Source organism: Chelonoidis abingdonii, chromosome 4 (assembly GCF_003597395.2).
Source record: "Chelonoidis abingdonii isolate Lonesome George chromosome 4, CheloAbing_2.0, whole genome shotgun sequence".
Lineage (NCBI taxonomy): Eukaryota > Metazoa > Chordata > Testudines > Testudinidae > Chelonoidis > Chelonoidis abingdonii.
The window spans coordinates 92,776,286-92,793,462 of record NC_133772.1 but is presented as its reverse complement, the minus strand read 5'-3'; the positions used below and the strand labels follow the sequence as shown (position 1 = coordinate 92,793,462).

Genomic DNA, 17,177 nt, shown 5'->3' with positions numbered 1-17,177 from the left:
TAACTTAACTTATCGACCTTTCCCACATCACTCATGATTTATATACTCTATCATATCCCCACTTAGTCTCCCATCTTTCCAAGCTGAAGAGTCCTAGCTCTTTAATCTTTCTTTAAATCTCTCCTAACCCTGGAGAAATCTCTTTTGTGATGCACTGTCTCCAACTGGAAGGACCTACAATCCTTAGCAAGATTATAGCTGTCGTCACGCTATCACAGAAAGCATAGTCACTAAAGATTTGGATCTCCATATACCTTGAAGATCCAGTGCAGCAGGACTATATACTTAAGAGAGCTCAATGTTTGCACAAACCAGTGACGCGCACACAGTACGTACACAAGACACCACCACCTTGGAGAGAACAAAAATGTTGCAGAAGGTTTCCACAGAGACACTTACCAGTTTGACCATCTGCACCACTTCCTGAATGTGTGAATTATTAATTTCTCTCTTTAATCTTTAAAAACACAACAACAGCAGATATTAGTAAAAACAAATCCTGTCTATCTGTTATCTTTATCCAAGGCACCAGTTAATCAATGTCAGTAAAATTACCATAAATTCTCATGTTTAAGATAGGGTCCATATCGAAAGACTGAATTGTATTTATAACCAGGAAGGATATTACATTGTATATAAATGTGTAGCGTAGGTAAGGAGTGTTAGGAAAAGGCTGCATTCCCAGCCTTCATCTGAAAAACTGAAATGGCTGGAAGATATTGAGGCTTCTTTGCTACCTTAATGATTAAGAAACTAAGATTAGTAAGAGAGCAGAGTCTCTAGGATAGTGGAAAACACCAAAATGAAGGTACCAACCATACCAACTTGTGGTAAGTGCATAGGGAGATTCTTCTGCATGCAAGCACACGGCTCTAGTCAAGGCTTTCCAGCCTTAAGAACTACAGCAGAACGCTTTCATCCATTTGTAATGACCTCAGGGGGGTTTCAGATGGACTCTTTGGGTTTGATTCTGAGAGATGTTGAGCATCCACAGCTCCTACTAACTTCAAAGGGAATTGCAGGTGGTCAGCTCCTTTCAGGATCAAACCATTTGAAGCTGTACTATGTAGAGCTGATCTTCCCCATAACACTACGTGTATGGAAGGCGCTGCAGAGCAGTGCAAGAGCTGAATGCAGACTGCAGTAGTGCCCTTACTACCGTGTCTAGAAATTTGGCCTCTCAGAGCATGTGCGCCTGTTTACCAGAAGGTGATGGCAACAGGGAGAGGGATGGAAATCCAGCCCACATAAAGACAGACCAAAGCTGGAGCAATACCATCCTGTGAGAGTACTTGAAATTAGGCTGATAAGGGAGCAAGGTATATGGGTTTGCCTTCCATGTCCAATTTAGTGGTGGTTACTGACTGCCTAGTGGTAATAAAGACCATAGTGCAATGGAGTTCTCTGCCTGGGATTGTTCTCTGTTGTGTGTAGACTAAGCCCTAGGATCTCCATCCAGTACCTCTCCTGAGCAGTCTTGTCAATGGTACTCTTGGTCATGGCTTGGATTCGGTCCAGTCTCTTTGCCTCCAACTTCTTCTTTATCTCTTTAGTATCACTGCAGAGATGAAGATGTCATGAATGACAGGACCAATAACCATCAGACACTCTCTGTATATGAGCAACTGGTTTCTAAAAACACATACCTTGGAGAGCTTTTCATACAAGAAAGACAAACCTGGTAGCAAGGGAAAATTTCAGAAGAGATCTAAAATAAGACCCTTTGTTTACTGGATTTAAAATGTACCTTACCCGAGGTGAGTGATCTCAGGGGGCTAGGACAAGATACACATGGACATTATACCTGGGTTACATCATGCAAATCCATTCTGAATACTCTTAACACTTTGCTACACTTGTCTCTGCTAGAGTATAGATTGATTAGAGACACAGAAAGTACTCATAACCCTAAGTAAAAAGAAGCAGGAAGGCTTTGTACGATGATATGGGAAAGTTAAAAGAGGATATTTGAGCCAAACCAGTGTTTGTGGAAAAACTAGAAATCCAGCCCATATGAAGTCAATAGAAAGGAGCATATCCTATAGCAGATAACATGTGAAATGGAAATTAGGAAGGCTCAGGGAACTGAAGAGCAAATAGCAAAGACAAAAACAAATAACAGGAAATTCTTTAAGTATATCAGAAATAGGCAATGTGCAAGTGAATCGATGGGTCTTGCAGGCCCACTAGGGAATAAATTGCTCAAAAGCAAAAATTCTCCAGGTCAGGATGGTATTCATCCAAGAGGGACAAAGGACCTTTAGAATTAATGAAATGGCTGAGCTGGTCACAAAAAAATTCAATTTCTCATCAAACTCAGCTACTACATCAGAGGTCTTAAGGATAACAAATAAGCTCATCTTTTAAAAAAGCATGGGGGTGACGTTGGGAATTAGAGGCCAGTGAGCATTACTTTAGTTCTAGGAAAATTTGTTGGAAAGTTTACTTAAAAGCAGAAATATAAAACATCTAGATGTACATGGCTACTGCATAGGAAAACTGTTCTCTAATTTACTAGAATTCTATTAGCATGTCAACAAAATAATGGATAAAGGAAAACTGGTTGCTATTACTTGCACTTTCAAAAAGCTTTAACAAAATCACTCAAAAAGTCTACTAAAGAAACTATGTAGTTATAGGGTGAGGCAACTGAATCAGAAACTAACTGAGAGACAAAAAAGAATAAGACTAAACAGTTAATGTTCAACATGGCAAAAGATTAAGAACTGGGTGCCCCAATGTTCTGTACTAGAACTAGTGTTGTTTAATATATTTATTCATGATCTGGAAAATATGCTGAATAGTTAGTTGGCAACATCTGCATGTGACACAAAATTATGTATTAGTCAAGACTAAAAAAGACTAAAGAACTTCAGAGAGCAGATACAGTTTAGTGTTGAAAAAATGTGAGATAACGTACAATTTGAATTACTCGGACACATTGTTGGGTTCTAATTTAACCATAACCATTCAAGAAAAAGACCTGGATTTCTTTTTGTGAAACTTAAAGGCAGTAAATTTAAACCTGATAAATAAAAACACTTTTTACACAACATGTAATTATTAACCTATGGAATTCATTTTTAGAAGATACTATCCAAGCCCAGAACTTAGTAGGAGTCAGACATTTATACTGACAATGCAAATATCGTCAATTACACTAAACAGGATAAAATATAAGGTCTATAAATCTTCATGTTTCAGGACATAAGCCTGCCTGGGGTAGGAAGAAATTTCTCCTCTGAGCATCTTACTCCATAAATTCATAGATCCAATGGCCAGAAGGGACCATTGTGATCATCTAGTCAGATGTCATGTATAACAAAATAATTCATTTTGAAGTATAGCAGATCTTTTAAACCATCCAATCTTGATTTAAAAATTGCCAATAATGGAGAATCCACCACAACCCTTGGTAAATTGTTCTAATGATTAATTATCCTCAAAAAATTATAAATGTCCATTGAAGCATTTCCTGCATGTTCCACTCACGCATTTGGCACTGGACACTGGTGGCGAAAGAACACTGGACTAGGAGGTCACTGGTCTGATCGAGTACAGCAATGTACATATGCCTAGATCCACAAACTACAATCATCTTGCAGACAATTTTACCTGCTGTACAATATCCCAAGCTGCTATCCATATAAAACAGAGTGTTGACCAGCTAGAGCAGCTCTAACTTCATTGCTACTATGCTCTGAGGTGCAACATAGAGCACCATTCTGGAAGTCAGGAGACCAGAGTTGTCCTCTCATCTCTGCCACTGACTCATAGCATGACCTTGGATGAGTCACACAGTTCGCCTGTTTGTATGATAGTGATGCTTACCCAGCTCAGTACACTGCTTTGTGATCTACCAATGAAGTGTGACACTATTATTACTTTGTTATTCAAATGATCATAATTTACCTTTCTGATGATTCCTTCAGTGCCTTCAGCTCAGCTGCCTGCTTCTCCCTTGCTACTTCTATTAGTCTAGCAATTTGCTGTTCAACGGATCAAAAAAATCAAACAAACAAAAAAATCAAACAAGAGGACACAGTCAGGAGCTAAACGATTCAGGTTTATCTCTCCTGCCATTGACTTCACCCTTCATTTACTTACAGCAGTCAATTAATCAACATGGTTTTGGAATTGTCACACTGTGTCTGCAAATTGTGATTTGTGTATGGGGGCCAAGCTGTGTTGGTGGAGTGCATCAGGGCACCAGAGCTATCCCTGTGGGTCATAGCACATATTTGTAGGGTGTACCATGTGTGTATGTTCCTACCCTTTAGTTTGTGTGGGCAGATACAAGTGCCTCTGTTACACTGGGGCTCTGGGTTGCACTGTACTGGAGGGCAGTCATCGAGCTGAGGGTGACTCCTTGGTTAGCACTAGATTTGGGCAGTGCCCTATCTTCAGGTATAGTCTCTCTGGCTGTCATGCTCCCTGTGAGTGGTGATACGTCTGAGGGCACTGTGCCTACCAATGGCATTCTGTGGGATAGGCTGTGTCTGATGGCACCACGTATATAGTTCCACTGAAGTCAGATGCAGAAAATACATTGATTCTTCTTCGAGTGATTGCTCATATCCATTCCAGTTAGGTGTGCGCGCGCCGCGTGCACGTTCATCGGAAGATTTTTACCCTAGCAACACTCGGTGGGTTGGCAGGGCGCCCCCTGGAGTGGCGCCGCTATGGTGCCGGATATATACTCCTGCCGACCCAGCCGCCCTTCAGTTCCTTCTTACCGCCCATGTCGGTGCGTTGGTAACAGTGGAGCGCATTGCTTAGCTGACCTCCCGCTTTCCCTAGTAGCTCGTAGATTTGTGTAATACAGTTATATTCCTTATACGTTTGTTTCTTTTAATGTTATTTTGAATATCGTAGCGGGTTCGGGGAGTAGCCCTTCCTGCAACCGGTGCCTGAGCCCATAGCCGGCTCACCGGTTCTTAGCCGTGCCTGCGGCCTCCGGCGTTGCTGACAGGAAATCCCAACGACTCTCCGTGCGGTGCCTCGGGGATCGCAGATAAGTGCTCCCATTTTGCATGCGGTTTAAGCGACAAACAATCATGGAGCGGCATTTCATTTCCTCCTCCTTCTTGCACAAGCGAAGGCTACTCAGCGGACAGAAGCGCTCCTCGGCAAACCAGGACCCGCTGGCACTGGCCGTTGCAGGCAACCAGAAGTCGCTCGGCAACCGCTCCATCTCTCTGAGGTTGAGTGAACCCAGACTTCCTCCTACAGCGCGACAGCTCCCCAGCACCGCCGTGGTTGAGCCTGCCCTGCCTGGCTTGCTGTGCCAACTGGCACCGGCAGCAGAGAGCTCATCACTGCAGAGAATGAGGAACGCCAGGCACCTTGTTCCGGTCCAGCGCGGGCCGTCGAATCCAGTGCCTGGCCGGCTCCCCGGCACGTCCGGCGCCGGTTTGAGTTCCTGCTCCTGCTCTTCCGTGCAATGTTACCGCAGCCAGTGAGCTCATCTGAGTCGGATCGCCGGCACCGGACCTCCCTGCACCGACAACGACCGCCACGTCGATCCAGGTCCCGACAAGGGCCGTTGAAATCCGGTGCCTGACGCTCCCCCGGCACACGCCGTGGTTGAGCTTCCTGCTCCTGCTGCTTTCGTGCCATCTGCACCGCAGCCAGGTGAAGTCGTCTAGTCGGATCGCGCCGCAACCGGACTCCTGCTGCGCACCCGACTACGTCGACACCGGTCGATCCGGTTCCCACAGGGCCGTCGATTCGTGCGCTGACTGCTCCCCGGCACGCTGTTGGTGTGAGCTCCTGCTCTCGCTGCTCCATGCCAACGGCAACCGCAGGCCGAGAGTCATTCTACGCTCGGATCGCCCAGCACCGCTCTGCTGCGCACCGCAACATTGGCTTAACGTTGATCCAGTCCACAAGGGCCGTCGAATCCAGTGCCTGAACTGTCCCCGGCGGGCGCCGTGTCGAGCTCGCACTGCCCTATTACTGCTCCGTGCAATCTGCACCGTGGACGGGAGTTGTCTAGCCGGATCGCCGCACCGACCTGCTGACACACTCGCGCGGTCAGGCCCTGTCGATACCTACTCCACGTGGACATAGTCCGTGCCTGTGACACTCCCGGTATGCCTGTGGTCGAGCTTTACTGTTCCTCCACGGGCCCGGAGGCCGATTTCCCGACCACCGCGCGGGGTTTCATTGCCATGACAGAGTAGACTGCCGCCTTGAATCCCGGCGCCGCCGGTGCGGGTAATAGTCTTTGGCAGCCTCCTGATGCTCGGCGCTCCCATCCTCGGCCACCTGGTCGCACCGCCGGAAAAAAAAAAAAAAAAAAAAAAAAAAAAAACAAAAAAAAAAACACCGGTCGGTGTTCGCCGTTCACTGACGCGCGTAATCTCAGCACCGTTCTGGCTTCCCATCGCGCGACAGGCGCTATACTGCTGTCTCTCCGTCCTCGAGGTCTCGGTCGAACCCCGGCACCGCTGTAGAGGAGTCCGGATCTCATTTCACAGTACCGGTGCGCCTCACAAGTACCGGTCCCAGGTGCCAAGTTGGCAAGGTGGTAGATCATAACTCTGACCATGATTTTCAGCACCTCCATGGCCTTTCCCGGTCCACGTACCTGCTCCACCGCGACAGTCTCTTATGGCTCAAAGAACCGGCGTTCTGGTGTGTCCCACAACACCTAATCATCAGGACCTCCATGGGAGGGTAGCGCTCAATGTTGGACCTCCAGGTGCAGGAGGTCCAGAGGAACGGAAAACCGGTAGGGCTGTTCTATGTCTGCGGTTGCCGCCACTAGAGGGCCCTAATCCGTTTATGTCGGACCATCCAGGCTATTGCATACTCTCTGGAGGGTTCGACTCGCATTGCTTGTCCGTCCTCCCGCCCTGCGTCACTGGCATCGCACTTGGTAGAAAGTGAACGGGAATGGCCAGTCAGGCGCCAGCCCACGAATTGAGGGGCTACTGCGAGTGACCCACTCACTCGCAAGGTTTACTCTAAAAGGGCTTGTAGCCCTGCGTGGACAATCAATGAGCCCTGCTTAGTCCCTATATCCGTACCACGGAATGGCGATGGATAATTATGGGCTTCTCCATCAGACTCCGCCAAGACTCACTTCGCCCTGAAGGAAAGGAAACGGCGGCCAGAGCTCCTTCAGGCCTTGTTACCATAAGCGAGCATCTCATGACATCAGGTGAACCTCTTTGACGATAGAAATTCAACCCCAGACGGGGAGCCTGAGGACAACAGGGTCCTTCATGCGATCTCTCTCGGCGTGCATACGCCAACATCCTACTGCAGGCCCTCCGTTCCCCACCACACCCGCCCACTCTCTATGCCTCGCCACAGATAGGCTTTGGCGACGGCGCGGTGATTTGTGTCGCAGACGACCATCAGGACGAGAGGCCAAGATCGAGGTCCTCGCATCTCTATGGGACCATAAGAAAATTCTTTCGAAGGTAGACCGAGGGTGCGTACCGGTTACCGGGATGATCCACTCTTACTTTCCTCTTGGTGTGGTCCACTTAACTTCAGTCCGCTGTCTTCTACACTATGGTGGAGCATGGGGGCCCCTCACTTTGTTCCAACCCTGTCCCTCTTTCAGATGCTCTTCTCGGCCAATTCTCGTTAAAGAGGTGCAGACGCCGATGACAGAGGGGGCAAGGTTACTTCCTTATTTCCCAACCCCAATCGTTAGGACGTCTCAGCTGTCCAGACCCACAAGAATCTCCAACCGTTGATAAGGATTGAAGGTTCGCATGGTATCCCTGGGAACATTATTCCTGTCCTTGGATCCTGAAGTCTTGGTATGCCACCCTCGATATAAGGCGCGTACTTTTCAATGCCATCTTCCTCTGCAAGAGTACCTCATTTTCTAGCCAACCGTCGGTTTACTTCTGTTTACGGTTATTGCTGTTTGGCCTTTCAACAGCCCCAGCATTTCCCAAGTGCGTGGCCATAGGCGCTGCGGAGTCTATGACCCAGATGGTGCGTATGCGGGTTTGCCGTATGGCGCGCCGCCTCGGCACTCAGGGGAGATCTCGCAGTACGCACTCATAGGTATCGGCTCAGCTCTCCCGTGGCGCGATCGTCGCCAGCGGATCTGTGATTCTAGACATGTCTGGGACCTTTATGGTCAGCTTGTTGGGGACATCCCTCTCTGGTGACCCCAGCGATACTGAGGACTGACGTTTAATGGACGCCTATCCTCGGACTGGCGAGCGAGCCGGATCTGCTGTGCTTTACACAGCATGGTTTCAGGCACTGGACTGATCATCCGAAGTCTGCAAACTTCACCCGGACAGGGCCTATGGTCCGATAGTCACCTTTCCTCGAGCCCTTAGACTCCTAGACCGGTGGCTAACCCCTCCTGATGTGGCAGAGATAGCCTCTAGCCGCATGACGGCAGTCCGCCTGGCATGCCGGCGATTCCAGCAGCGCTGTGCCAGACCGTGACGATCAGTGTTCGGCCGTCACCCGGCCTGTTGCTCCATGAAGACCTGGAGGAACATGGCCGTTCCTCCTTTTGCATGAGGCCATCTCATCTTGGCAGCTTTGATAGCCACTCGATAATTCAGGTAGCATCTTTCTCCCAGGCAACGGAACGCCTTGACGCTTCAACTCGGCAGTCTTCCTGTCTCTTGAGTGGTCGCCTGGCAGGTGCTTGCATTTTGTTGCTGGAAGTGGTGTTTCCCACATATGGACGCGTTCGTTACCGCATGAACAGGAAAATGTTCCGCGGTTTCTGCTCCTACCAGGTCTCTCCCCGGACGATCTCGGAACGCTGTTCTCAGGCCATAGAAGGGCCAACACGCTCCCGTGGCTATTGCTCTGCCCAAACTTCCCAGGCGGCAGGATGCGTCTCATCATGGTCACTCCAGCGTGGTCCAGACAGCTGATACGCCACGTTGCTCGGCTGTCCATTGCAACCCAATATCCCTGCCACTCCACCCACGCCTCATACCTCAGGACACGGCAGGACTTCGCACGGACCTGCAGTCTCTTCACTTCACGGTGTGGCTGTGCCTGACTAGCAAGGGTAGCAGGAAGCCTTCCACCTGGTCACGTACCTTGCCTGGTGGAAGCGTTTCTTCTACAGGTGTGAAACGCTTAATCTTACTTTCTTGAGGTCTCTTCCCTCTATTTGGACTACCTCTGGCCTACAGTAGCAGGCCTAGCGTGTCATCGTGAGGTACACTTGCAGCCATCTTTACCTTCTCCTAGGCTGCGGTGATCATTCTGTGTTCTCACTCTCTATGGTTTCGAGGTTCTCAAGGGCTTGGAGCACTTACACCTTAGGTACACGCCCAGCCCCAACCTGGGACCTCAACAGGTTTTTAACCAGACTTATGTCTTCCCCCATTCGAGCCGTTAGCATCCTGCTCGTTGCCATACCTGTCTTGGAAGACAGCTTTCTCGTCGCCATTACATCAGCCAGACGGTCTCCAGCTCAGGGCTCTTACGGTGGTTTCACCAGCACTATTTTTCCAAAGACGAGGTGCAGTTACGTTCCTACGCGGCTTTCCTCCCTAGGTGGTTCTGGCTTCCTGTTTTCCACACTCAACGCGATGGGGACAACAGTTGCCACTCTGGACGTCTGTACAGTGCTCACAGTTATGTTGGATGGACAAAACCATTCTCTACACGGCCAACTCTCGTCGCGGGTAGGAGACCGGAGGAAAGGACTACCCGTTTTCCTCTCAGAGGATCTATCTTGGTGATACAGTGCACCCGCATTGTAGTGTTTGGCTCACTTCCCCAAGCCACTCACTATGCTCTCCAGGACTCAGACTTCGTCTGCCGCCTGGTGGACTGTGTCCCTACCCATGAGATCTCTCGCGCGGCTCCATGGCCTTGGTCCATACCTTTGCTTCGCATTATTGCTCTGTTAACAGTCAAGGGATGCTGCAGCCTCTGGCTTGGCGTGTTTGCATTTTGCAGTATCTCACTCCGACCCCCGCCTACATAAGGCTTGGGAATCACCTAACTGGAATGGATATGAGCAATGCCTCGAAGAAGAAAGACGCTTACTCACTTTGTAACTGTTGTTCTTCGAGACGTGTTGCTCATATCCATTCCACACCCGCGCCTCTTCCCACTGTCGGAGTTGCCAGCAAGAAGTGATGAGGCGGCTGGGTCGGTAGGAGTATAATATCCGGCACCATAGCGGCGCCACTCCAGGGGGTGCCCTGCCGACCCACCGAGTGTTGCTAGGGTAAAAATCTTCCGACGAACGTGCACGCAGCGCGCGCACACCTAACTGGAATGGATATGAGCAACACATCTCGAAGAACAACAGTTACAAAGGTGAGTAACCGTCTTTTCCAACAGGAACCAGAGCAGACCCCATGAGTAGCACTCAGGCTGGGGGGCATGCTGTGTGTGGGCATTGCATCTATAGGCACTGCTTTGATTATGGCTGGTGTGAAATATGCTGGAGCGGCTTTATTCCAGCATGGCATTTGCAAGGATACAGCAATGTTGGTGACTAGGGCTGTGTCAGTGGGCATTCTTGTGCCTGGCTGCATCTGCAATGCGCTAATGGTAGCAGTCAGTGAAGGTGTAACCTGGCTGGTGGCACTCTCTGTGGGCAACCCCCCAGTCTGTGAGTGCTTAGGTGCAGTACACATGCACTCCATACCTCTGTGGCATGGTGCTCTTTCTTTTTCCGAATCCCATCATACTGCTCTTCCCACACTTGCTTTAGGTCCATTTCCAGCTTCTCCTTCAGCTCCAAGACTCGGCTGTCAGCGTTCTCTGCCATCTCTGCCGGATTCCCTTCTGCACTGACCTCCTCTACAGTCAAACTCCTGTTAACAGGAGGAACACAGGAGGAATGCTTAGTGCAGCACAGAAGGTAATCCATTCTACGTGTTGCACCATATCAAAGAGTCCTCCCGTACACCTCTCAGAAAGGAATGTGCACACCTATGGAAATATGTGGCAGGCAACCCCCTCCATGCCTCTTTTTTGGAGAGTAGGCATGAAGACAGGGGAAGTGTGTGGCTCACGTGTGTTCTTCTGAAGGAAGCACTTAGCGCGTCTTGTGCATGCAGTCAGCAAGGCCTGAGTGCAATGCAGCACATCTGGAAACTTCTTATGCTGTATTTTACCTTTTCTTTTTCTGGGTTTTCCGAGGGCATGTGATCTTCTTCCTGCCACACTGGGTGACCAACTCTGAGAATAGGGCTGAATATCTCTGCAGCAGCTCTTCCCTGCGCTTGCTTCCCTTTCGCTCCAGCTCCTTCAGCTCCTTCTCCTGTTTCTTCAGCAGCTTCATAAAAAGCTTCATCTTCTGCAGTTCCTCAAGGCTGGCTGTTTGGAGCTCTAAAATACAATATAAAAAGTGGCCTGGCTGGCTCTCTAGCTCACCTACCTACCTCTCTCTCATGCAGACATTCTTTCCATACTCTAATTTCTTTTTGTTTCAGGCTGTTTTTCAACACTGCCTCCAGCACCTCCTCCCTTTCATCAGGGTAACTGCATGGTCAGTAAGCAACAGGTTGATTCATGGTCTGGGTACATGCCCGTAGAGCTGCCAGTTCTGTATTTTGTCCTGATGGTCAACCTAATTGTGTTGGGACACATCAGGATGTCATGAGGCACAAGACAAATTCACACAATTAACTGTCCACACAAGCTAGGACAAATTTTAGTTGGAAAATATTGGGATAGGCTCGCAAAGTTATTTTAGCGGGGTCCCAGAGCTGGGCAGCTGGAGGGCAATGGCTGTTGTCCGGGCACCTAGCTCTGAAGGCAGAGCCACCAGCAGCAGCAGTGCAGAAGTAAGGGTGGCAATACAGTAACTTCCCCCTACAATAACTTTGCAACACCCTCACAACTCCTTTTTGGGTCAGGACCCCAACAATTACAACACTGTAAAATTTCAGATTTAAATTGTTGCAATCATGAAATTTGCTATTTTAAAAATCCTATGATCACGAAATTGACCAAAATGGCCCATGAATTTGGTAGGGCCCTAATTATGACCAGTATAGTCTTACATTGTCTGGGGAATAATGGCCTCTAGTTCTAATGTATGACATCCCCTCCAAGGTGTGAGGAAAGAGTTTTGCTAGTGGCTTTTACAAGAGATGAAGGGTTATGGGGAAGGGTGCGAGGGAAATGTTACCGAGACTCCATTGTCTTTGGGCAGCAAGTCACTAGAACTCTGGTACCTGTGGTTAAAAGGTCATTGGGGTGCTAAGGAAAGTAATGGATTGTGCTTGGGAATCTGTAAGAACGTTCTGAACTTTAGTTCTAGTGACGATTTGAAAGTGAGGAAATTCAGGGACAATGTGCAAACACAAATGTTTGAGTCAGGAAATTAGGCTTTTTGAACTGTTGCCTTCTAAAGTAATGACTCAGCTATATGCTGTATTAACAACCATCCTTATACAACCATAACTCCATCCTAACACTGTTTTTTTAATTTATGAATATCCTTTACTTGTTGAGTAATGTATTCGTCTCTGTGACATGTGGAGATTTGCAGCAGATGGATGGCAGGTAGTGGGGTAGTTTGACTGAGGGCAGGTGAACTCATCTTTGTGCCCTGTTTGGTGGTATAGTCCGCCACGTTGGATTTTTATTTTGATGTTAATATTGAGTATTGGTTTTATCACACAGCATTATGATGCAGACAAATAGGCAAATAATAATGCATTAAATCAACAGATGAAGGGCTCAGTCCACAGGGGGGCTTAAGGTGCCCTGTAGCCCTCTTCATGCTGCTTCTGCCGGTGTAAAGGGGTCTTAAAGCCAGCAGATCTGGCCACTGTAGCATTCCTTTAACATAGGAGTGTCTCTTACTGGGGTACCGGCGATGCTGGCTCTCTGCTGCCTCCTGCAGGAAACCCTAGTACAATGTGTGTGTTGAGGGCAAGCTGGGAGGCATTAGAACATGGCTGAAGTGCTGCTGTGCTTCAGCTATTCACAGCTGCTACAATGTCCCCTTGGGACCAAAGGCAGCAGAGCACAAATTAAAGCAGCCCTGAAGCTACTCCTAAGTTATGCAGGATGACTAAATGTGCCCCAGTTGGCCCAGGATAGGGGAGTCACAAAGGTGGCTTAAAGCTATCTTTGTATCCCTTCTCCCTGAGCCCTCTAGAGTAATATTGGTGTAATTACCTGCAACTTCTTTTGCAACTTCTTTTTTAGTTTCTTCCTTCCCCAGGGCCATAGCTCCTAAAACCAGAGAAGAGATTCTTGTTCATACTCTACCTCTGGGCTGAAAATGGAGCAGTGGAGAATGGGGAGCGGGGACTCTGCCCCATTCCCACTCTTGCTTACGCTGGTGTAAAGGATGCTGTGAGAGGGGCAGTATATATTCCTGCATCAAATACCTTGCTGCCATTTTTGCTGTTTGGGGAGAAACATTACACACAGAAGCTGCCACAAGCCTCAGAAGGAACTCAGGGATCAGCTCAGCTGATCAATGGAGTGTCTAACATTCATCAGCACTCAACAGAGACAATGGAACAGAATTTCAGTAAGGTCAATCTTGCCAGGTGTGGAGTGCCCTCAACATGGCTTCAGTGGGATTTGATGTACCCAGAACTCTGAAAGAGGCAATCAGGACCTCACAAAATTATGCTTCAAAAAATAACATGGTGTTACTGACTAGAACCAAGTCATCCATTAAATCCATCAAGTTACATTTCCTGCCCCCAATGTTGGTGAGGATTTGGGTAGCTTTGACCTCCCCTCATACCGCTAGCATAATCAGGAGTAATTCAGCTGAAGTCAGTGGCTTCTTAGACCAATGTGAAAATAAAGTAAATGAGAGAATTAGTTTAGTGTTAATATATTTCTGAGAGAAAAGGATTCTACATCCTTGCATTGATTCAGTCATTGTGGGACTCATTTCAGATGACTGGAACTGGGACCTATACATCCACGGCACATGGCACACAAATCCTGGTGCCATAGGCTTGAATGGATATGAAGGAATAGCTTTAATCTGGAAACCGTTCCCTGGGTCTGGATGTCTGACTGCAAGGAGGAAAGGATATGAAGGCTGGTGCTCAATTTGTTAATGTACAGAAATTTCTTTAGCACCTGCTGGTAATTTATAACATGAACTATCTTGCCCTCAGTTATGTGTTTCTCTTTTAACCATATCTCTGCTCCTTTCCAAAAAGTTATCTTCTTGTGACTTTAGTGCTGGTGAAAGTTGCTGCATTATCAATGTTGGGAAGCGACCTCCCCTATTTATCCACAGTACAGGAATAGTACAGCATAAGCGATGGCGATGTAATCTTCATCCATACTGCCATCCTATTATGCCCCTACTCTGACCTGGAGTGACCACCTCTAGGGGTAAGAAGACAGTTCTGTTTCCATGCTCACTGGACCTTTGGTTTATCTATTGAGATTATCAACTGTGCTAATTGTGATGGTGATTTTTATAATGTTGTACACTTGGAAACCGAGTGAAATCACCCACTCGTTTCACTCACACACAAAGAGTGACTGGATGGTTACAACTATTGTTCACTATTGAACAAGTCCAGAATTTAACCAAGTGACCCAGAGGTGAAAGGCTCTGATCCCATTACCACTCTCTAGGGCTATCCCGCACCCCTTCTTTCAATGTTCAAGCAATGTACATCTCCTTCCTCATTCTTTTAGTCCCACCCACATCTACAGCTTTACCTGCAGGTCCATCTGAAGAATGCAAACTAAAGGAATTTGGCATCCCATTGGTTTGAGCTGCTGTAAGCTTCTTCTGCATGTCAGGCTTCTAAAACAAAGATCAGACGTGAATCAATGCTACAGAAAAACAGACCCAGGAAATAGAGGTGGAGACTGATAGAGCAACTGATATAAGCATAAATCCTAGCAAAGTCAGTGAGGGAAACAGTACAATGCTTTCCCATTTGAGACAATGGAATCTCCCAAGAGCTTAACATCATAGTCTGCTTAGTTTTGCAATCTGTAGGCATGACTTTCCTGACACCAGGCAGGGTCCCCTTTGGTAGTTTGTTTTCTTTACAGTCGCTGCACCAGGAGCTATCTACAGCCTCAAGGAATTAGACAAGGCTTTCTGAAATAGATACTGAATCCCCTTTTACCCTTCAAAGACTGAACTACTGCTACACTGTCCTTGCTCCTGGCACCATGCAGCATCATTTCAAGCACCTTGCATCATTTCAGACTGAACCCACAAAGCACGTTGCAGAACGTGTAGAAACACTCACCTCTGCAGAACCCTGTTTCAGCATCACTGATGTCTTGTCCTGAGTATTAAAGAACTTAATGGGGTTGGAGAGAGCAATAGTCAGATCTGGAAACAAAGAACAGGTCCAGACTGTCAGTGGACTCATCAGATTTCCCCTTTCCCTGCCACTCAGATTTTATTTCTGGGAATAGCCATTCTCCACACTAACTGCCTGAGAGATGTACTGCAGCCTGAAGAAATCCCTCACTCCCTTTCCTAGTACTAGAGTGCGTTTCCATTCTCCCTGCTCTCAGCCCTCTCTCGGATGGGTCCTCTCCCACCCCGCTGTCTTTTCATCTCAACCTCATCTTGGGGAGAGCACTCTCGACAAGTTACAGGGAGACACTGCCATTCTGCCTACTCTGTTCCTGGGAATGCTTTTTTTCCCACTGAACCTCAGCCCTAACTAGAGCTGTGCAAAATGTTGGCAATGAGGTGGAAAAACCATGTGAAGCTCCCAAATATGATGCTCAGACTAAGGCTGGTAAAAGAACCAATAAACCCGCCCTGACTGGGGTGTGTGGTATTTTGAGTTGAAACAACTGCTTAAGTAGTGACTGGTGGGACCTGTAGGCTGTGGCAGAACCAGAACAGCAGACAAGTAGAAGGTGCGCTTGGAGAGACTGCCAGTCACACTCCTCTCCTGTGCTCTGTGTGCAATTCACCTCCAAACTGAGGACAACCCCACCATCACCTCACTGGGTGAGATTTCCAGCCTCACACACTAGGGTAATTTTTGTCTTGGTAAATGAAACCATTCCAACCCACAGACAGAGAGAGTCGGTCATCTTCTCTGGCCATTTCCATATACCAGCAGTTTAGAGTTGGCAGGGGACATACCACATCAGGCACTCCAAGTACATTACCTGCCCAAGTGTCAGGGACATAGTCCTTCATCTCCAGGTACACAAAGAGGGAGGGCATAGTGAGTGGCATGTTACTCTCACTGCGAAGGCAAATGTGGTGATAGCCTGATAATAGAAAACAGGAGAGAATGAGTGAGGGCATTCACCCCACCCTCACCCCACGTCCCAACAGGAAACACTGCAATCTGTGAGTGACATGCAGGAGAAAGGGAAGGCACTCATATTCATGCATTATGGGTTCCACTGCAATGAGTTTGGAGGGTCTCTGCTGCTTGAATACCTCAAACACAACACAAAGGAATGCAACATTGACTGATCTCCTGTGCTCAAGAGAGAACAACACAACATCTTCCTTCATCCCCAGAGAGAGCACCACTGCACTTTGGACCACCGTTTCTAGCACTGCTACTTGCATCAACTCCATCAGCGCATGGGGTCACCTCCTTAACACTAACCCCTAGCATAGCTCAGCTTAATATTGTACTGCACAGGACAGCAGAGGACAGTGATGAAGGACACAGAAGGAGTTTCCACAGAAAGGCCTGACTTTACCTGAATGCACAGCAATAATGGGAATGATGCGTTGACCAATGAACTTTCCTCCTTCCTCCAAAGCCACAATTCTGAGAGAAGCCAACTCTGGCATCAGAATCTGGGGAGAAAAACACAAGAGCTCAAGCCCCAGGTGCCTTACTATGACTCCTGACAGGGTATTGGTGTCACTAAGTAAAAATGTAAACACAAGAAAGAAATCACGCCCCCCACCCCGCACACTGCCCAGTAAGAGCTGCTTTGTGACCCCATAGTTTACAAGAATGAGGTCCAGGTTGGAATCAGGCGTTTCTGAGGTCTAATCCTGGCTTTGGGCTAGTCACTGCACATGGCCGTGTCTCAGAACCATCCTCTAAAATGGAGATAATACCCACCTCGCTTCATGAGCTGGTGAAAGCTTCCCCGGCTTTCCCAAGGGTGTTGTGAAGGTGAACATGTAAAGCAGTATGTAAGTGCTAAGCATTATTATTACCTTGCACCTGGTACGCCCCCTAACTCCACAGCTGGAATAGTAGCAACAAGCAAGTCGGTTCTTCCAGGGAAAGTTGCATGGATCCTGTGAT

The 17,177-nt window shown here is 47.9% G+C and overlaps 1 protein-coding gene across 9 annotated transcripts in view; it reads right to left on the bottom strand.

The window, feature by feature from the left end:
* PLCB2 (phospholipase C beta 2) overlaps window positions 1-17,177 on the bottom strand; it is a 72,158-nt gene that overhangs the window by 2,720 nt on the left and 52,261 nt on the right. For all 9 annotated transcript variants that reach the window (XM_032802530.2, XM_032802536.2, XM_032802529.2 and 6 more), the window contains 10 exons: window positions 16,615-16,714; window positions 16,063-16,167; window positions 15,177-15,262; window positions 14,632-14,719; window positions 13,105-13,161; window positions 11,088-11,301; window positions 10,616-10,784; window positions 3,913-3,989; window positions 1,463-1,558; window positions 400-457 (listed from right to left, as the gene is read on the bottom strand). In XM_032802530.2, the coding sequence (XP_032658421.1) occupies window positions 400-457; window positions 1,463-1,558; window positions 3,913-3,989; window positions 10,616-10,784; window positions 11,088-11,301; window positions 13,105-13,161; window positions 14,632-14,719; window positions 15,177-15,262; window positions 16,063-16,167; window positions 16,615-16,714 (1,050 nt within the window). The remainder of the gene's footprint in view (window positions 1-399; window positions 458-1,462; window positions 1,559-3,912; window positions 3,990-10,615; window positions 10,785-11,087; window positions 11,302-13,104; window positions 13,162-14,631; window positions 14,720-15,176; window positions 15,263-16,062; window positions 16,168-16,614; window positions 16,715-17,177) is intronic.